Here is a 21,349-nt window from a genome sequence, read left to right on the forward strand (position 1 = left end):
ACGTGCACAGAAGGAATTGATGTCATTTGATTCCAAGCAATAAAAAAAAATGGCGGTGGTTTAGCTCTGGTTAAAACTAGAGTGACGCGATATAGCTACAGCTGGCCTGGTGGAACTTGTTCAGTTGAATTGCAAGGTCAGTCTTTCGCCACACTGTTTCGCTGGGCGTTCTTTCTTCATCTTCGTCCCACTTGACACGGTGCATGCGCATAGCTGTGGCAGCTTGGTTTCGCCGGCGCGCCGCGCCGCCGGCAGCAGGAGCTGCTCCGCACCACTAGGCTGATCACGTGACGAACCACGTGATCAGCCACGGCGTCGCACCGCCGGCAATTGCTCCACACCGCGTGACCAACCACGTGGCGGCGCAGCCACAGGGGGGCGACGCCGCTACCGCCACGGTGCCGCCATGCTGAAGGCTCGAAATGCTACCGTAATGTAGCTATCGCTACAAAACGGAGAAGAGTTCTATCGCTTTGATGTGCCTTGAGTCAGCCCTAAAAAAGTGCTGTTGTCACATGGCTCAAGAAAGCTCTCACGATCAGATCAGGAAACTAAAACGGGCAGGCTTTCGCTTAATATTGGTGATTTCGGTTGCCGAAGCTTTGCTGAAGAAGATTAAACGAGAAAGGACAAGGAACGAGTCAATAGTCGCAGTTCCTCAAAAGAAAGTGAAACCTGTGGTCATCCCCTGTCAGCATAAAGTGGCACATAACCTCAAGCTCATGGCTAACAAGTTCAAGGTACCCGTGGTTTTTTCGGTCCTACATCACTACATCACTGTGCCATAAATAAAGGGCACGGCATTATCTACCAATGGCTACCAGGGCACAGCGGCATAGCAGGCAATCACCGAGCGGATGAGGTCTCGTGAACTGCTCACCATGACGGCGATTTTGTGTCAATCATATGTTTTCCTGCATTTTTTTCGGACGACGACGTCGTTTGTGGCGTCGCATCCTTTCTACCAACCAGCGAATTTTATGACAAACGCTACAGGGCACCACTTTTTCCCCCCGATGGGGTTTCTGTTGCTATCGCACTACCAGACTATCACCCAAGAGGATCCAGCGTTAGCTATATGCTTTACCATTGCCTCATTTTGGTATCCCTCTGATAGGCAGAAGCCAAAAGAAAAAAATAAAGGTCAGGGAATACCTGCCCTATCGTAGCTATCACAAGCTTAAAGCAATCAAAATAAACGAACGGGGGCAAAAAAAGATAATTGCAAGTCAGAAGCCGATTAGAAAAAAAGGCGCGGTATATGCTTAGAGGGAGTGGACAGACAAAGAGGGCTGGGGGACGCGCACAAGATAATTTATGCCGGAGGAAGGTGAAAGCAGATGTCATCGAGTAGATTACTGTCGATTACGACTACATAGCAGTAATGCAATGGTGAAGCGTATACACCTGACGCCGAAATATGCACCACTTTAGTGGTAGTCTGGTAAGTTTTGTTGCGCGTGCTGCCTCAGCATCGACGAGGCCCGCATCCAGCAAAACACCACACAGAGACTGCATATACGTCAGATTTATTAATGGGCGACCACTGCTTTGTGATCAGAAAATGATTACTCAAATGCAGAACGTACTGTATATTGCACGATTTAATAAAGATAATTCATACACTTGTTGCTCGAGGCTCCTGGGATGCGGGTGCCAGTTTGCATAAATAGTTGCATTCGTCGCGCCACGTCGGTACGAAAGCTATGGTGGCAGGTGACGCTGACAGTGAAGAGGCCAAGTAGAATGACCTGCTCAAGATGTGTTGCATATATGACCGAGAGAAGAGCGCAGAGAACCGATTTCAGACTGGCGAGAAGCATTTGGCGGAAATTACAGCATTGCGATTAGAAGTCGTTTTAATTAGCATGACATAGATGTCACCATCGTCCTTCGATGACACCAGTGTCGCGAGCATCTATAGCGGTAGCCTGCATACCGTTTTGTGAGAAATTGCAGCCATTGCGAGTCGGCTGTCTCTTAATCCTTACGGATTCGGCTGTGCACGCTGACCAGCCGCCAAACGAACGGGGTTCTATTGTATGCGAATGTTGTCATGGCGCAGAATCATAGGACCGCCCAAGCTGCGATATCGTGCTTTTCGGGTCACTTGGCATGCAGCTGCTACTATCGCGCAAGCGCTAAAAGATCCTTCTACATCTGTCTCTACATAGGCCTCGGGACTAATTTATACGGACGACGATGGACAAGATTCCACCTCCCCGCTGCTGTAAAACAAGAGCGCTTACTAGTGAAAGCGCTTGCGTGGCTCTACCGTTCCTGTTTTGCGTAAGCATAGAATAGATCCGTAAACCGAAACTTCGCGTTACGGAAACGAAAAAAGCGAGAGGATCGAGCTGAACGGCCTGCTGTCTTATGTAAATTGCCCATACGATGCGCTTTCAAAACAAAGGTGCGATCACGGCGTAAGCGTTCCGATATTTACCGCAACAGTTTGCCCTTCAGCAGCTGCAGAATGCGGTTCCGGTCCAAAGTGCTATTGAATTTTTTTTGTCCTCATCGTTCCTGGTTCAGTGACCTCGCGTGTTGGCGTGTCGTCCACGCCGCGAGTCGCACGTATTATGCGGTCGAGGGTTGAATGAGAAGCAGAGAACGGTTTACTCAGTCGCCGCAGCGGCTTCGGTGAGAAAGATTTGCTCTTCGGCGGCAAAGGCATTGTCGCGCTCGGAGGCCGGTCAGAGCAGCGTCGATGCGGTGACGATTACACAGATCACGTGCACCTGTTCGTCCTTTGGTGCATATCACGAGAAGCCCCATGTGCCCACCGGCTTGACATGTACTACATATATAGGCGTGGATCAGAGACGAACGCGAGGCCATTCCCGCTCTCTCCACCTTTCCAATGTTTTTGAGCTGCGAATAAACGTTCTGTTCTGTAACTTTTTCTTTTTTTTATTTATATGCGAATTTAAATGACGCAGTTGAAGCGCGAGACTCTTCGCACGGCACTGACTTAATTCCAGAAACGCTATATTTTCTACATTTCTCGTGCCCTCATACTGCACCCAAAGCATCAGCTACACGTGCTCTCGCCTGCCGTTTCTCGAATAGCGAAACAGCTTAACAGAATAAGCGAATCTGAGGGCTTTGCTTGCCGGTGTGGCAAAATTCGCAAAATCAACGGATGAAGCTCGGCAACTGTAAAAAAATTTCGGCACGCCGAAATGAAGATACTAATACTGACTTAATTCTTGTACGCGCCGGAAGATATGAATCCAGCTTGTCGATTCCAGAGCTCGTCAAATGGGGCGAGCGAGTCTCGCGATAGCTCGCGAAGTCACACGCGCTGCCGAAAGTGCTCGCAGCCTTCGTGACGCAGGACAGCGTGCACGTTGTCACTCCTGAAGCAAGCAACCTCGAAGCTAACAGAAGTGCAGGCATCCACATTTTCCAGCCTTCTGACTGCGCAGCGTCCCATGTTCACTCGAACTACACGCAGCAGCGGGCAAACGCCGCACACTGCCAGTACGCCCAGGTTAGTCACAGCAGTCCCCGCAAGGCACAGGGTGGAGAGGCTCTCAAAGGACCCGCGCTGCAACGCCAGAAAGGTCGAGTCGTTCACGTCCGTCCAGCCAACAAAGAGCTCCCTCAGATTCGGAAGGCACTTTCCGATCATCGCCAAGTCTACCGATCTTTGCAGCAACGTGCCTTCCAGGTCCAGCACCTGCAGCGCCGGGCAGCACAGCAGAACGTCGCTTAAAAGGGCGTCGGAAATGAGGAACGGACAGCCTTCCAAGCAAAGCCTCTCGAGCGCGGGAAGCGACGGCCACGACGGCCGCTTCCCGCTGCAAGCCTTGTCGTCGTTGAGGAAGAAGCACCGGCCCAGGTCGAGCGTGGTCAGTTCGCCGTGCTCGGTGGGTCCCGCCGAGAAGAACGTCTTCATGTCGAGCACGCAGCCGCGCAGCGAGAGTGACACCATCCCCTGTGGAAAGTCGCGCAGCTTGACGCGACGCTTGCGATGCGCGGCACCGAAGCTGAAGCCGTCGAAGGAGACCTCCCGAAGGCGCGGGCAGAGGCTGGTCAGCTTGCGGACGTCGCTCGAAAGGACTACCTTCCACTCGGCCCCGATGGTGGCGTTCGACATCGAAATTTTGCTCAAGCAGGGAAGACCGCCGCCGGCGTGATGGCGCTTGAGAAGCTTCGATATCCGCCTCGGAAGGGCCTTTCCTGTCCCAGAGATGCATTTCTCCCCAGTTGCGGTTTGCCACGAGAAGCTGTAGTATCCCTGCAAATGAGAGAAAATAAAGTTTCCAGCTTCAGTATTGCAACAAGCCTGTATGAAACTCCTCCTTTAAAAGTGCTGTTCCATAAACAAAACACTTGACCAGAACTGGCCACTGAGCACGTTAAATGCAGCCTGCGTGTTCGGTCCCGCTCTGTATTTAAAACGGCAGGCGAGGTTAAACCAACGTAGAGTTATGTCGCTCTTGTACTAAAATATAAAAAATCACCACCGCAAGAGAACTTGAGGAGAATCGAACATAGGACTGTGAAAGATGATGGGATAGATACCAGAACGCTTTCATTTCCTGTTCCTCCAGAAAGAGGGGGGGGGGGGCATTTTCAGTCGAATAACACGAACGAAACTTTCAAGGTGCTGTTGCGCATAAGGGTTTCAATTATTTTTCTCCCATGTCACCTATCTCAGCGTGCCCTTAATCGCTCAAAACGTCTGTGGTTAGATTGGTTTGCAGCAGAATAGACACATTTTTCATGGTTTCAGGGCAAATGCTAGATGTATTTCCTGTTGGCTTCGTAAAAGAGCGTGATTCGTGGTAGCAGCAGGTTAGCCTGTATTCACAAATTTTGAATACCAGTACCTTAAATTAAACAAAGGAAGGCAGTTCTGCACGGCTCTTGCAGAAATTTTACAATCTCGGTTGTTCACCGTGACAACGCAAGGGGAACAAAAGTGAAGCCAACTAACTTAACAACATGCATGACTATATCAGACAAACGCGAACCATAACAGTTTGGATGTTCTGTACAAGGAAACACGGTTCGACGTACAAATGAATTTCGGTACCTAGGGTGTAACTAATACTTCAAACCTGAACTGGAGGTCACATGTTATGCTCACTGTTGGCAAAGCTGATCAAAAGTTAGGCTACCCCAGGCGGAAAAAGCGAAACAAAATTAACTGCCTACAAAACGTTGGTGCGCCCATTCCTTGAGTACGCATGCGAGGTGTAGGGCTCTAAAGGTGAAGTGCTAGTGCAAGAATTGGAGAAAGTACAAAGACGTGCATTACCCTTTACATTTCCCCCCTTTGGGAGGAAATATTCACAACGGATCCTTTGTACGGTACAGGCAACCTCCCTCTCCTTTGTGTTCGACGGAAGCACAAAAGGTTGTCTTTTCCACCGCATTAATAATGAAACGGTTCGGATCGACAAAAAACGTTATATCAAGTAAAGTGCACACCTCGCATAACACGAAATCAACACATTCGGCATGTCAACGAAATCAGCGTTACGAAAGAGTGCATTAAATATTCGCTCTTCCAGCTGACCGCACATGAATACAATCAGCTACCTGCTACAACGTGGTGTCTACAGCATCTCGAGCTCGACGAAAAGAAATTCAATGAATTTTACCGCACAAGGCGGATTTCGGCTCCTCGCGAATAGATTTTTTTCCATTCAGGGAGGGGATGCAGCATGTTATAGTTGTGAATTTGTGTTCGCCTCGCTTTGTATTATTCCTCATTGTGCGCAGATTATCTCCCTTCCTACCTTAGTCCTGGAAAGAACCGTCAGTATGTACTAAGTTAATAAAGTCAAATAAACTGGAAATTAATTATTTTCTCGTAAACTTTCTATGGACGTTGCCAAGGTATCCAGGGTGTCTAGTAAGCTACTCGTTTCAAGTTCCCTGACTTTGCCATGTGTTCCCTGACTATATCAGTCAAAGTTCCTGACCACTGGAACAGCTCTGTCTGAGGTATGATGTCCCAAACCTCCTCAAAACAATTTTCTTGATGGGAAATTTTATTTACTGATTTATTTAAGTACCCTAAGGGCCCGGCTGCTAAGACCGCTAATCCCTTGCGTATCGGTTTCGCCACACTGCAAGTTTCAGTGGTAAGGGGCATATAAATTCTATCACACTTCAACTGCTAATCAGCTCAGCAATTTCGGCAGCAGTTTTGGTTCGCAGCACACCAACAGAGCCAGAGTGATTTGAGCGCTTATATTTGAGAGTTTCTTAAAATTATGTTTATATATTTTTGTGCGGCTTTATTGGTTCGCACGAGTGGTGACATCAGACGGCGCTATGCGACCTTTCATAAGAGCAAGAGAACTTCAATTTGAGAAACTTACAGGGAAATTCTCTAATAGGTGAAGTCCGTTTCCAAAGTGAACGCAAAGAACCATGGGAAAATCGTCTGCCAGCTAGTTCCGGTTCCAAATTTCTCCCACACACTGCTTTTGCACGCCAATTACCGTGCATGCGTGCATCGTTTATTCACTCATTTACCTGTGCTGCGACACTGCTATTGCACAGCATCACCATAAGATCAGCGAGTGGTGCGTATGGACGCGTCCTGAGCGCAGACATTGACAATAACGAAAGGTAAGAGTGTGTCCTCGTTGTAATTAATATGCCAGCGTAGACTGGCTGTTCTGTGTATTTACGGCAATAACAGTTTCAAGTGCGTTTCAACTAGTTTAACTCATCAGTCATTACATGTTTTTTTTCGCCGCACTACGAAGGTAAAAAAGGGCTGAAACGTGCACAGTTTAGCAGACGATAGATGTATTTTCCTCACAGCACGTAAAAGCTTCCAGCGGGCTAGCAAGCTATCCATACATGGCACTGTGCACAGCGCGTCTCAACACATCGCACTGCATACACATAAAAAGCCTCCGGCCATTTACATCATTTTGGTTGCATTCGTCCAAAGCACGCCACGACACAGAGCAGAGTCGACGTCGTGTTGGTCTTGCGATGATTCAGTACAATCAGCAGTTTTGCAATGCAAATGAATTAATGTAAGAAGCGATACTAACACAGTGACTGCCGTGAAGCAAGCGAGCAGGGGGAGAAATTTGGAACCGGAAGTATAGCAGTAGCAGACGACTTTCCCATGATTCTCTGCGCTGAATATGAAAACGCACCTCACCCATTGACACTCCGCCTGCGCATAGGGGCGGCGTCATAAACGGTATATGAAGTTTATGCCACAAAATTTACCTTCAAGCTTTCAACGACGTACACTTCAAGAAGAGGGCTGATGCCGGCTGATTGGTTCATCATCAGTGAAAAGCACATTTTTTCCCACGCTTTTTAACTTAAAGCACCTTATGCTGACTATGAGGTCCCTTTAGACAGCAGCCTTGACGTGGGATAAACACAAATGTGATTTTCACAAAAAAAAACAGCAGCTTCTTATGACTTAAAACCACAGAGCAACTATCCTGGGTTAGTTTCATTTTTTACATGGCCCCCGAGACAGACGCGGCCCGAAAGCAAGCTTTCAAAAACGACTTTGATAAGACGGTAGGGCAGCCTGGTGCCTGACATGAGAAAACCGAAAGAGCAGAAATTACGTGCGCTACTGGTTCCGGATTATTGAGTGGAAAATGCTTTTGCACGCATTTACTTACAACCACTGTAGAACACACCAGTGTACGCAGTGCTCACATTGTGGCCAACGAGAAGGCAGCTGAAATGGATAGGATGTCACTACTGGTACTCATTCGGAATAAAAAATGGCTGTGGTTTAGCACTGGTTATACCTGGAGTGACGCGATAGCTACCTACATCTGGCCGAGTGGAACTCGCTCAGTAGAATTGCAAAGTCAGACTTTCGCCGCTCCGTTTCGCTGGGCGTTCCTTCTTCATCTTCGCCTTACTTGACACGGCGCATGCGCACAGCTGTTGCAGCTCGGTTTCACCGGCGCGCCGCGCCGCCGGCAGCAGCAGCTGCTCCTAACCACGTAACCAACCACGTGACCAGGGGTGGCCACAGTGGCCATGCTGAAGGCTAGAAGAGGTGGCGTAGTGTAGTTATCGCTACAAAAGATGTCATGCTGGCGTGACTAGACGATGTGTTGGGCACTCGCGCAGCTCTGTTGCGATTCACGGCAGAACATCGTGTTGATATGGGTCAGTCATTTTCCCCGACTTGGCCAATTTCTCGATGGTATCCCTGACAATTCCCGGATTTTTTCAGGTGCTCAAAATTTCCCTGACAGTTCCAGGTTTGCCAAGTTTTCCAGGTCGCCAGACACCCTGCATACCACTGGAATGTCTGCATTCACAGTGAATATTCGATAACATCAGCCTTGTGTGAGAGAAGCATTGTACTTGGGCGTCTACCTCTCTTTTATCGTTACCAGATTTTCACACCTCTTGTCATCTGCTGGTCGCACCTTTAATTTCTATCATTGCTCGTTGCTGGCTTCTAGCGTTTTACTGAAACGTACCGCTTATAAAGCAGACACCTTGTCTTAAATTGAATATGCTGCATTGGAATGCTAGTCACGTTATGCTCAAAGCATTGAAGTCTTATGAAAGGCAGGTATATGCTGTCGGACAGCTGTCCCCGAAGTAAAAAGATCCACGCGAGAGAAGGTCAGATTGCTCTTCCCAGCGGCGGTTTAGCAACGGAAGCGCATGCAGATAGCAAGGATCCGGCCAGATGAGGCGGACCCATATCCCGTAGTTTAGATACTCATGTTATCGCCAGCGCGCTGCCTCCATCGGAGTTTGAGAGGGGCGCTTGTAATGCTTCATGCAGGGATCTGTCGGCGGCACGCATCGTACCCAAGAGTTTCTTTCGCTTGGCGGCCAGAACTTTCTGGTTCGTCAAGAATGCGAACAGTTTCAGAGTGCGTGTTCGCGTGCACGCCGTGGTTCGCGGCTTCGCTTGCTGACTATTCCCCGACCAGAGAATCACGTCACCTTGCCAAAACCATGGTAAAAAGCTAACGAAATAAACATTGTACAGAAATATGGCACACGTTCGCCCGCATATATTTTATACCAGCCTAAATTTTCAAAATTCCAAAGACTACCACTCTCGGCACGATGCACTGCAGCGATTAATTCCCGAATAAAACATTAACGAACCCCTGACGAACACTGATGGAAGCTCCGCCCGCGCCAACGGTGAAGCGAGCATCAAAATAGCAGGGAGGGTCCGCCTCACCCTCGATATCTGCTTGCGCTTCCACTGCTGGAGCGCGCGTGCTCTGTTTTACTTTTGGGGAAACTGTACAACAAGCACGCAAGTGTAACGGACATTAAACGTGCGTTGCCGTTAGAAAACCTGTCTGGCTGACGAAGATTAATCCCAAAATATGCCATTCTATGCCGCGCCAGAGAAGTGGTTAATTCTGGTCACACAACTGAAAACTGACAATTCCCGACGAAAAAATTCTTTCAGTTCGTGGATACTGTTTTCGGCCTCACCAATTTTGGTTATTCTGCAAAGGATGCAGTAAGTAACAAAGCAAAATCGTCACTCTTCATTACCCCGACTGCTTTCACTACGATCTTTAAGTGTTCCAGTGTTTACAAACTGAATTTTCTTGGCACTTTGTCTTTTTTTTACCCGCATGTGTTATCTTAGGCCGTATTTTGTAAGCTTTGGCTTCCCGATGCCGGAGGCCATGACGTACGAAACCAGTGACAAAGGGCCAAAATAAACGTTAGAAAAAAAAATGACCCTTGGTTGCGATTTATACCACCGTTAAATGCACTTCCCTCCTCTTCCTGTATAATGCCTGATGGGTTTCAAAAGTAATGATATTGTGCTAAACTGAGAACGACTAGACGCGAGGATAAGCGATAAGATCCCGCGCAACAGCACACGATCAATTAAAGCAAATTGTAAAATAACGTTCGCAAACAAATTCAAATGCACTTTTCGTTCGCTGGCACTGTGCAAACGAAGAACACGGGTTCGCATCACGGCGAACCATTCGAGGTCATTGTAATCAGCAGGCAACGCCACAAAGATCTGTGCTGTTTGATCTTCGACGCTGCTTCATGAGAACAGCGCTTAGACTGCGTATCTTAGCTGCCTCTTGTCACAGCGACGAGCATGTACCAGCGAAATTTCAACTGTAGGCTGCCTGTCGTGTTTTTCTTGATGTGTGAGCGTGGCATAGGAACAGCTAAGCCTACAAATATGCGTTGAATGGTGCTCGGCGTGTGACCCGAATGACGCGGGCTCGATCCCGGCCGCAGCGGTCGCATTTCGTTGATGGGAAATGCTAGAGGCCCGTGTACTGTGCGATGTCAGTGGACATTAAAAATTAAAAAACCTCAGGCGGTTGACATTGTCCGAAACCCTCCCCTGCGGCGTCTTGCATAGCCTGAGTCGCTTTGGGATGTTAAACCCCATAAGCCATCCAGACCAAACGAAATACGTGTTGAAACACCTTTCATGTCAGCAGACAAGCGGACGCCATTCGACTGCAGTGACCCTCCAGTAGAATAAAGAAAAAACTCCAGCAAACGCCAGACCTACCTTCGTTCCCCTTCTGTGAAGGACAGCCTGGCGTACCGAAGGTGGGCCCTCGAAGGATTCTTGCTCATTTTTCACATGCGTGGTCAACAAGGTCTTGAGAAACTGCGCTATCTCCGTGCTGAACATATCTGCCGTTCACCGAGGCTACCGAAACGATGCCGACTTCAAACGGTGTTCAACTGGGGGCACATTATTGTGACGCTCTGCTCATGAAGCAACAGCGGCCTCAGAAGGAGCGTATGCCTGTGCGGTCTTCCCTACGTTTCGAGCTAAGCTGATGTCAAATGCGCCAGCAGGCGCCTGAAAAGCGAACGCAGTGAACGCGTGTTCGAAAAAGAAAGAGAAGCGGAGGGGAAAAAAACGCGTTTTTGTTTTATCAGCAAAGCTTGTCTTCAGAAGGGCGGCTGACAATGATTAAAGGTTGATAGTACTTCCGACGGCTGTGGCCCAGAGTGAACGGACGCGTGTGCATGCTGCTCGTTGCATTTCGTCGAAACAGCGGCTTCAGCGCATCGCTGATGCGTTCGCAATTTGCGTGGCGGGGCACCACACGCTCGGAGCAGTTGGTGCGCATGTATGTACCTGAACAAGGTATGGCCATCCCGCAGAGAAAGTGTGGCGGGGGAGGAGCGCTCATAGTGTCTCCCATCGCCACCTCACCCTACATGCACGTTGGCTGACTCGACAGCCTCTGGTACCAAATCGGCGTGTGAACCAGCGGTATACCAACACTTTAAGGAGCTCTGTAAGGAAGCTTTGGTGTTCTCATCGTCCCTACAGTGCCTCGATGGAAGCGAAGCCCAACGAACTGAGGAGACATGCCGCAAGCGTCGATTAATAGCAGCCGGTTTTATTGGAGCTGCGCACGACCACCCACCACGATGGCTCAGGGGCTGTGACGTTCGGCTGCTGATCCCAAGGTCGTCGGATAGAATCCCGTTTGCAGTGGCCGCACTTCGATAGAGACGAAATTCAGGAGTGGCCATGTGCCACGCGATGTCAGTGAACGTGAAAGAACTGCAGGTGGTTGAAACTAGTCCGGAGTCCTCCACTACACGGCGTCTCCCATACAGCTCAGGTGCAGGTTGAGACGGCAAACCCCGCAAATAATTAATCAACTAAACCGCCGGCCTGAGCAGGAAGATGCAAACAAATCAGAGGAACACAAAAAACATTTGCATCACAACTTGCGAGTGTTCATGGTGGCAAGCCTTTCAAAGCTTGTTTTCCAAGTCATGCTGCTGCTTCATCACTTACTCATGGATAACCCTTCATGGTAACTGCTCAAGCCTCGACCATCCCCCGAGTTCGATCGCGCCTGTAATGGTTGGTTGGTTGGTTGGTTTTTTTATGCGGAAAGGAAATGGCGTAGTATCTGTATGACACAACGGCGGACACCTGAATCGTGCCGCAAGGGAAGGGATGAAGGAGGGACTAAGAGAAGAAAGGAAGAAAGAGATGCCGTAGTGGAGGGCTCCGGAATAATTTCGACCACCTGGGGATCTTTAACGTGCAGTGACATCGCACAGCACACGGGCGCCTTAGCGTTTCGCCTCCACTGAAACGCGGCCGCTGCGGTCGGGTTCGAACCCGGGTACTCCACTGAGGACGAATTTCGTAAGGTCCGCTGGTATATATCAGTAGGGACGGAAATGATGGCGAAAACCACTAGAAGTCTGCGGTTTCAGTGCGGGCTTGCTCAACACGATCGATCACGTATTCACCGGTTTGTCCGATGTTCCAGCCTGCGCAGGACAAGAAAATTGTGATCGAGGCCAACTTGGCAGTCCATGCTCCGCTGCACGTTTTTTTCCCCCCGATATAGGTAGCCCGCTCCGACTTTCAGCAATCGCCTCCTAGATCGTGCCGTTCTTGAGGCGCTAGCCGGATCTCGCGAAATGGTTATTCTCAAGGGTTATAGAGGGGCGCTCTAACTCAGGAGATAGTCGAGGCCCTTACTGTAAGCACAAAATGTCCTTCGTAACTCATCGGTGTGTCAGTAGCACCGCGTGACAAGAAAATTTGGCGGTGGTAGATGGTGGGGTTTAACATCAAGAAGCTGCACGTATAGGTTACGAGAGAAGTGGAGGGCTCCGGATTAATTCCGCCCACCTAGGGTTCTTTAACATGCTCTGTCAGCGCACAGCACACGGGTGTTTTTTTTGCATTTCGCCTCTGTGGAAATGCGGTCGCCGCGGCCGGAATTTTATCCAGCGACCTTGAGCTCTGTAGCCTAACACAAGAAAATTTGTTAGGTTGAAAGACAATCTGGTAGTGCTGTCAATCACGGGCACTCGAACAATGTTAATAAAGCCTTTGTTCGGCGCATTGAGCTTGCTTGTATCTCATTTTGTGATCCATAGTAGTGTGGGCAGATGAAAAAGAAATAAAAATGTTGCCCAGCCCGCACCACCTAAGGCACAACGGGCTTATAGTAATGATAGTGACGGAGAATGTGATTACGGAACACTATGTGAGCTGGCAATAGCCAAGCTGTTACAAAATGTACTCAAGATGTGTCCATGGCTCGCTAAACATTGAGTGCGCGGTCACAATTGCATTACTTTTCCAGACACATACTCACATGCCCAACCCAGCTCACCATGCCCTTAAATATGATGATTAAAACTTGACTAATTCGCACCCAGAGCCTGTTTTTGGTTGCAAATTGCGATAACACTTTCCAGTTTCATACCCTGAAGTCAGGGAATGAATAGACACTAAAAACCATGTGTTTCCAAGACCTCAAGAAGCGTTGGAAGCTGTGTATAGATTGCAAGGGAGACTATTTCGGAGGGGTGCTGCAGAAATGATTTCAATGTTAAGCACATTTTTTTAATGGACTCAGTCTCGGAACTTTACGGACAAAGGTTTATGACCCCTTCTTTCGTTTTTAAATAGTTACGCGGTAAAAATAACGTAAAGAAATAGTTACTGCACGTTTTCTGATAACCGACATTGCTCACCTTCTCTGTAGCCTTAAGAATAGGCAGCGTGAGTTAAAATCCGAGGCAACTGAGAGTCATGCATGTGCGTTATAATTTATGAACATTCATTATGATTCCAGGAATAATCATTAGCATGGTTAATGTATTGTGCTGTAGAATATAACGTAAAAATAGCTTCATAATTAAAGGTCCCAAGAAGCTGGTGCGTTGCCGCCTCTATTAGAGACGGCCAAGTGGTACATTTTATGGTACACAGCATTGGCTCTGAGGCTGCGTTTCCGCAAATGTCGAACGTATAATAACGCGACAGACATCAGCTTATAATCGTAGTACATCCAAAGAGGCGGTCCTGGAACCCGCAGTATGTCTTTTTCCGCCTTACTGGCCTCATGTGAGGCACGCGCATTAAACCGAATCAGCAGATACATGGGCGCTAGCAAGAATGTAGCACTGGCCAGAGGCGCGCGTCTAACGAAGGACACATACGGTGACGAGCCCAGTTGGCAGTGCCTCTGCGCTGGCTTCTCTCTACCTCTTCCCCGTCTAGCGGGATGGGGCGAGCAGTGACGGAGGCATGGATGCCTTGTTTCGACAGCTGCCCAGATCGGGGCGGGCCAAGCTGTGACCCAGTTCGGGGCTCTATAAGGGCCCCCGGACGGCAACGCCCCGCCACTGAGGCAGCATGTCAGCACGCGGCGCGCTCATTGTGGCACTGGCACTCGTCGCGGCTGCGCACGCGGGTCCCTGCGGTGAGTACGGCCAGGTGGGCTGGGCGGACTGCACGCAGGGTCTACATTCTGCGTCCAGTCCTCTCTGGGAGGGACAGCGATGAGGAGGCTGTGAACTGACTGCTTTCTAACCAAGGAGCACAACCATAAGAGGGGAGGGGGGATTTGGCGGCTTGTTCCATCTATGCATAAAACTGCTGTGAGCGTGGGTAAGCTCATGACGCTGTTTGTGGGTTTTAATATTTGACCTACGATGATCTTTTTCGGCTAATCAGGAATTTCTTTCCCTGCCAAGGGCGTGAAAAGCGCGTAGCATATGCTGTATTGTACCTGTTTTTTTTTTTAAAGAGGTTTTTGTCGTTTTACCATACGAATGACAGCAGTCGCAGCTGCGGCGGCGACTTGCGCAAAAGTGCTTTTCACTCTCTCTCTCTCTTGAAGCCCGAGTGACTGCAGCCATTGACAAAGGAGACTGTTTCTTGCCCGCGATACATGCTTCTCTTCGGCTATGCAAGGCTCCTTGTCTGACATTCCCATTCACCGGCGAATTGTAGTAAAACGAGTGGTGTGCAGCTGCCATAAATTGCTAAAAATATCCGAACACTGAAATTATAGTATTAATAAATTTTCGCACTTTCCAATCTTGCTGTTCAGTGCACGATTTGTGGCCGAAATTTATCTTACAGGAAATGACGAAGACCCAGACCGCGCCGAATTTTGGTCTTGCTTCGCGAGGAAGCTGAGTTCTACGGTAATACATTTTCCGTTATATGTGCGTCTTGTCCGTTCTGGCATTAACACGCTTAGCATACCGTTGCCGTGTAGTGCTACCGTTTTCGCTCCTGGTGGACTCAAGAACGCATGCTCACATAATTCCTGGAAGGCGCATGTAGCGTGGAACGTTATGAGCGGAAACGTTCCATTTAGAACCTGGCTGCTTTCCTCAGCCTGATTTTCGCTAGGGCGTTCGTTGTACTGCGTCACATTTTATACAGATTTAGTCGCTGAACAGAAGCGGTTCGGTTAGAATTTAATTTATATACCGTAATCACATTGTTTTAATCCCAGTGCTTTATAGACACCAGTAAAAATAATTCCGTCCTATAATAGCAATGTTGATGGCTCCAGCGCGTAATCTGTTGTGAAAATTTTAATTATTTCCAGGGCTTATAAGAGCTGGACATGCATTCAGTCTACGTCAACTGAAACGTCTCATCTATAATTCTATAGTAGCGACCAGCAGTATGGGGTAACAAAATAAAATGTAAGCGACAAACCCTTTTGTAGCCATATAATCGTAAGAGGGGTTTCAAATTATCAGAGCCACATCATCCCTTTTCTCGCTCTGTTTAACCTTTGGCATTCGCACAAAAAAAAAAAGAAACGCAGCAGCGACTCCTTTCACGAAGTTCAGAACTTCGGATGACAGGCGAGAATAGCTGGAAACAATTAATTTTTCCAAAGAAGCTTTCGAGAGAAATTTCGCTGGCGACTACCTTTTCTCATTTTCCGCTTCACGCGATTAGAGCCGCGCTTCATCTTTTCTAGAGAACGAAATCAGTGCAGCAGCTTTGCGCAGTGGGCGAGGAGGGCAACGCTCAGGGCACATGGCCGACGGAGGAAAGCATAATATTCATAACTGTACCCCCCTGCAGCTTCCACATGCTAGAAGAAAGTGCAGCATAGCAGGACAAAACAGCTACAGCAAAGCCTTGCGTGTACGCACTTTCTTTTCTTGTTCAAATGCAGGAGAAGAACGTCATGACCGACCTCAAGAACACGTTTTTCAGAAGATCCCAAAAACAACTCAACTATCAGTGGCTCTGCGACCAACTATCAATGCCAGCGAGGCGCCGTCAGCAAATGGTTTGTGGCTTGCTGTGCAAACACCGAATTCGTTTCGATTAACGTTATCGTGCAACCATCCTGTGCTTCGGTGCAAGTGGTTGTTTCGGAGCGCGTGTCTTTCACGGCTACTGGCGAAGCCTCTCTGACGATCGGTTTATATCGCTGTGTTGATCGAAAAATGCAGGCGGCTTGACTCCTTGGGTTAAAAAATGCGAAGCGCAGAGCAGTCGCGTAAGAAAAACGCAACAGATCAGTTTTAAATACAAAACATAATTATATATACGCTCACCAACAAGCGCAAACAAACAAAAAAAAACGGTGCATGGCGCGTGGCCATGACTGAAATGTCAAGATAGAAAAAGTAGGCAGAGCTCGACTACCCATACTATATGTACTGTGTACTCTCGGAGACGAGTATAAACATGCTGGCATATTCTCAAATGCAGTCAGGTTTCTGGCATGTGTGTTAAATATCACCTTTATTATTTTGTCGATAATGTTTTTAATGCCATCTTAGTGCTCTCAAATTTAGTTTTCATAAAACTTACGCATCTACCCTAATGTCACGCTCATTATTGGCCTTGCACTCCGCCTAGGCGACGCGGAGGTCGTCGTGTCCATAGAGCAGCAGAGAGTCACTGTACTGACTATATTTCATGTCCCTGATGTCATGGTTTGCAGCCGCCGTCTAGTATTAGAAGAGATTCCATATAGAAAAAAGTTGGTTTGAAATTGGTTTCCTGTGTTTTTCAGCGCCATTCTAGATATTCGTTTGCACGGGAAATGAGCTTTCCATTGCCGCAAAAAAAAAAAGAACGCTTTGCAGCGTTTAGAAACGCTAAAAGGCCTAACAAAGAAACAGTTCTGGTATCTGTTAGCCTTCAGAGCTCAAAACAAATAGCCTCAAAGTAAGCTGACTGTCATAATATTAGCTTGTGTGCGTGCGTGCGTGCGTGTGCGCGCGTGTGTGTGTGTGTGTGCGTGCGTGCGTGCGTGTGTGTGTGTGTGTGTGTGTGTGTGTGTGTGTGTGTGTGTGTGTGTGTGTGTGTGTGTGTGTGCGTGCGTGTGTGTGTGTGTGTGTGTGTGTGTGTGTGTGTGTGTGTGTGTGTGTGTGTGTGTGTGTGTGTGTGTGTGTGTGTGTGTGTGTGTGTGTGTGTGTGTGTGTGTGTGTGTGTGTGTGTGTGTGTGTGTGTGTGTGTGTGTGTGTGTGTGTGGAAACCAACAGTCACCGAAACCAAGGTGCATAGGGGAATGTGTCTGTTTATTTTTTAATTTGTAGTGCCAAAACAATGGGACAATAATAATTCGACTAATCTGTCGCTTAAATATATATATATACATATATATATATATATATATATATATATATATATATATATATATATATATATATATATATATATATATATATATATATATATATATATTGCAGAGGTGATATTGAGCAGATATTTAAGAAGGGCTCAGTGCTGCTGTGTCTATTCCGTTGCAGAAGTATAATTTGACAGAAAGGAGGAATAAATACTGTTCATCTAGAAAAGACCAAGATGAGAATAACGGCAACTCATTTTTGACTGAAACAATTTTTTTTTTATTTTTCATAGGCTGCCTACCTGGTGCAGAAATTTAGGGTAAGTCGGCGCACATTAATCTTCACTCATTATTTCCTTTTCGGACCCGCACAGGAAGGAACGTATGCACACATTCTATACATTTCGCCCCCCCCCCCCCCCCCCCTTCAGAGCGCCCAGAGAGCAGCGAAGGTGAATGAACATCTGGCTTCGTGCGGGCGAACCGTGTACCAAGTCTGATGGGCTCGCAAAAGGGGGGTTTGTAGGTTTGCCTGGTGAGCTCTTTTCCGCCACTCACAGCTAGCCATCTCCTGAAAGAGCGAATCTAATGAAGCCATTTTTTTTTCTTTTCAGGTTTATCGCGGGCCGCAAGATTTAGTCCCGCCATTTGGACAGGGCCTCACTCACTGACCATGAGTGCACCTCGCAAACATCTCATTCTATTTATTCCACAAGATTTTGCCCGTGTATATTTTGAAATGATAGCCACGGATCTGTGTCAAATATCATAGGCATTTCTAGGCTCTGCACGGCGATGAAACAATGGTCACTTCATTGATAAGCACCTACGCTCGGTTTGTTCTGTCGTGGTTCTTGGGGGTGTGGGAAGCTTCTTCAAGTGCAATATGCAAGCGATACGGACTGACCTTCTACCCTCCCGTTATGACGCTGCAGTGTTGAGCTTTCTGAGTGGGCTGTCCACTGGTGAGCAAAAGTGAGAACACGCTCTTGCAAAATGTCGGAATGATGTATACCACTGCTGCTTCGAGACGCAGTGAATAAAGTATGCCGATGAGCAATTTACTCGGCTCGGGACATTATTTCATTTCACTGCTTATTTACAGCATTCATTTCATACAAAAATATTCTAACTTCGAGAAAAAAAAGATATCTTTGGTCGCAGCCATTGTGTATACTGACTGAAAAATGGAGAATATTACACATATATTACAACTGTCACTTTCGTGCAACTATAACACCGAGCATCGCGCAGAAAAAGAAATTGCTTCCTTTCTCCGCAGGTGCAGAGTAAGGATAAAAAAAGTGTGCGCGCAGTTTGGCACGGAATTAATCCATGTTTTCGCAAGCCAGACGGGCCATCTCTGATTCTCCTATGGGTGCCATATGAGCGCGAAACCGAGAATACGCGGTACAAAGCCTCGAACCGCACCTATGGCGCTGCGTGATGGCCGCTCTCAGAAGCGAAGTGGAAAGGGAGGTGTCCCGCCGCGGCCGTGTTTCTTCCATACGCTGAACATTTCGCCCGCGACTAGCAGTGATTAACGGGTTGGTACCGCCGTAACCGGCAATGCGCCCTAGCCTAGTGACATATGTCTCTTCATTTCGCTTTTTTTTTCGCGCAGCTTCTTCTCGTTTCACGACGCTGGAAGCGATACCGCGAAGTAGGAATGTTTTGCCCGCTATTTGCTGCCCACTGAAAAGCAAACGAACACTGTTAGACGTGCCAGGCAAGACCAGGCAAGACAGCGTAACCTTTTTCACCTTGTTGCGAAAAGAGGCCATCGCATACCGCCACAAATAGATACTGAGGCTATCTTCCACGCGCTCCCGTTTCCTGTCATATCGCTCACGACAGCACTTGTAAGGAAACGCGTTAGATGACTCAAGATCGTGAGACGAGCTCCAGCTCCAGTGTTGGTTCTGCAGCAGTTTCAAGTGTTAATGACTGTTTCAGAGACCGCAGTCGAGGCAGTTTAGGAAGCTGCTGAGTATACACTGGTGTTTCACATAACGGAAACCAAGATTTAAAAATACGCTGGTTGAGTAAGAAACTCAAGTAGCCACCAAGTGCGCATGATAGAATTTTGCTACCTTGTAAAGATAACATCTTTTGAGCCGCTACGGAGATACTCAAAGGTCTTTCATTTTCGAGATTATGCAACATACTATGGAGTTAAACTGCATCAGTATTGTTGAAGACGCGTGTAGAGCACTTTTATATAATATTGAGCTTATTATTATTGGAAATTAATTACCTCCGTTACCAACGCAGAATCTTTCAGTTCGAGCATTGCATGTCTTTAAACAATCACAGTTTACGCCATTTCTGAAAAGCATTATTCTGAGCACTTCTTCCCGGAAAAAAATCGCTAGAAATTTCGAAATAGTAGAAGGTTTGGGCTGCTCGCGCACTCCGGTAGTGAGACAGCGAACTTCGGCCAGTGCTGGAGAGGCCGCCGCTGGCCTGATGTTGAAAAAAAAAATTGTGCGCTTCTTTAATCTCGCTAAGCGAAATATGGAAGGGGACACATCAGCTTCCCCTTTTGATCTGCGCCATTGGCAGACGAAACGCCATACGCAACAGCTGCGTCACACTGGGAAGGAGCTTGGCGTAGATGGTCACTGTCAATGGTATGCGTAATTACGTCGACTGAGTTGGAAATTTCGTGGTAGGCATCTCGGACCACAGGCATTCTATAACAATTCTACTGAAGGGAGTACATTGGAATACGACCACGTCTATCTTTCCAGTGTAAGTATGGGCGCTAAATTTTGTTACTTAGGAGAGTGACAATGATAATGAACCTCTCCTTTTGTGCCCCTCTGGTGGCATAACCTGTATACGTGCAAAAATGGTTTTCGTGTACTGCTCATCGGCTGTGTTTGGAAAATCCTGAAATCCTAATTTCGAACACCTCGCGTGTTGCCAAAAGTTTTAAGCAGCTTTCGTGATACTTTCGCGCCGTGGAGATGTTTACCAGTTGGCCACGGTCACAGATAGCTACTCATTGAGTTGGCCAGCAGTGTTGATGGATATATGTATATAAGCCGAGCCCACTTATAACGTTCACAGTTAAAACGAACGCTCACTAATTACGAAGGCGGGCTGTACTACCGTCCAAATGCGTATTAGGGCAATGGCACTGCATGTAAATAAATCGTAAACTCGGCCACGCAGTTGAAAAAACTGGCTGGCGGTTTAGCATTGCAAAGCACAAAAAATTGTGCGAAAACAAAGTTTTTTTTGCAGGTGGACACCACCGCCACGTACCTGAAAGCGCGATTGAGGTGTCCATTGAATTAGGAAGCTAATTATGCGCGTATTCAACTTTTTAATTGTCAGTGGCAACTTACCCTATGTACGCCGGTGGCCTATGCTCCAGTGCCGCGTTTCTGCAGTAATGTTGTCAGGGCCAACGCATATTGCTCTAGTGCCACGTTTATGCCACAACGCTGTCCAGGCCAGCGCATGCCGCGCACATCTTTCTGTCGCTACCGCCACATAGCTTAAAGCGAGAACATTAATAAGATAGTAGAATTAGTTGATAAAGAAGACGATGTGCAATGCACAGCACGAGAGCGTGTTGCAGTTTAATACGAGGCGTGATCGGCTGCGGAGATGGCCTAGTGCCCTCGTGCAGTGCCCAGCGAAGCTGATCTGTTCGCGCCGCCGCGGGCTCGAATACCAGTCATGACATTATTTATTTTGTTTATGGTTTGCCTAAGGTCACCCTCGCGGTCAAGCTTCATACAAGCCGGTGAGCCGGTTTGATCCCGTGAACCAGTTCGTTCGCGAAAAAAAAACAAAAAAAACTAGCGCTTCTCGTTAGTGCAGAGAGTGTTTACCAGCCCCTGTGAATGCTTCGGCCTCAAAAGAACGTGGATACAAATAAAAAAAACGATAAAAAACGCAGGAATCGAAGGCAAGTTAACCTCCGGGCAACCAAGCGCCGGCGGTCTACAAGGTCAAGGTGCGTGCCGGCTATGCTAAACGTCTAATGTGGAAAC

General features: G+C 47.8%; 2 protein-coding genes across 2 annotated transcripts; one reads left to right on the forward strand and one right to left on the reverse strand.

Annotated features, from left to right (window-relative positions):
- Nucleotides 1-1,644: 1,644 nt before the first annotated feature.
- Nucleotides 1,645-10,751, reverse strand: LOC144096739 (uncharacterized). The gene is made up of 2 exons (XM_077629589.1): nt 10,505-10,751; nt 1,645-4,246 (listed from the first exon to the last, which is right to left on the reverse strand). Exons 1-2 carry the CDS (start codon nt 10,628-10,630, stop codon nt 3,299-3,301), a joined length of 1,074 nt encoding a protein of 357 aa, XP_077485715.1. The 5' UTR covers nt 10,631-10,751; the 3' UTR covers nt 1,645-3,298.
- A 3,383-nt stretch (nt 10,752-14,134) lies between these two features.
- On the forward strand, nt 14,135-17,839 carry LOC144096745 (uncharacterized). The gene is made up of 5 exons (XM_077629599.1): nt 14,135-14,201; nt 14,867-14,931; nt 15,930-16,046; nt 17,633-17,659; nt 17,771-17,839. The coding sequence occupies exons 1-5, from the start codon at nt 14,135-14,137 to the stop codon at nt 17,837-17,839; spliced, it is 345 nt and encodes a 114-aa protein (XP_077485725.1).
- The last annotated feature ends 3,510 nt before the right edge of the window (nt 17,840-21,349 follow it).

The sequence above is a fragment of the Amblyomma americanum genome, chromosome 1 (genome assembly GCF_052857255.1).
Source record: "Amblyomma americanum isolate KBUSLIRL-KWMA chromosome 1, ASM5285725v1, whole genome shotgun sequence".
NCBI classification, from domain to species: domain Eukaryota; kingdom Metazoa; phylum Arthropoda; class Arachnida; order Ixodida; family Ixodidae; genus Amblyomma; species Amblyomma americanum.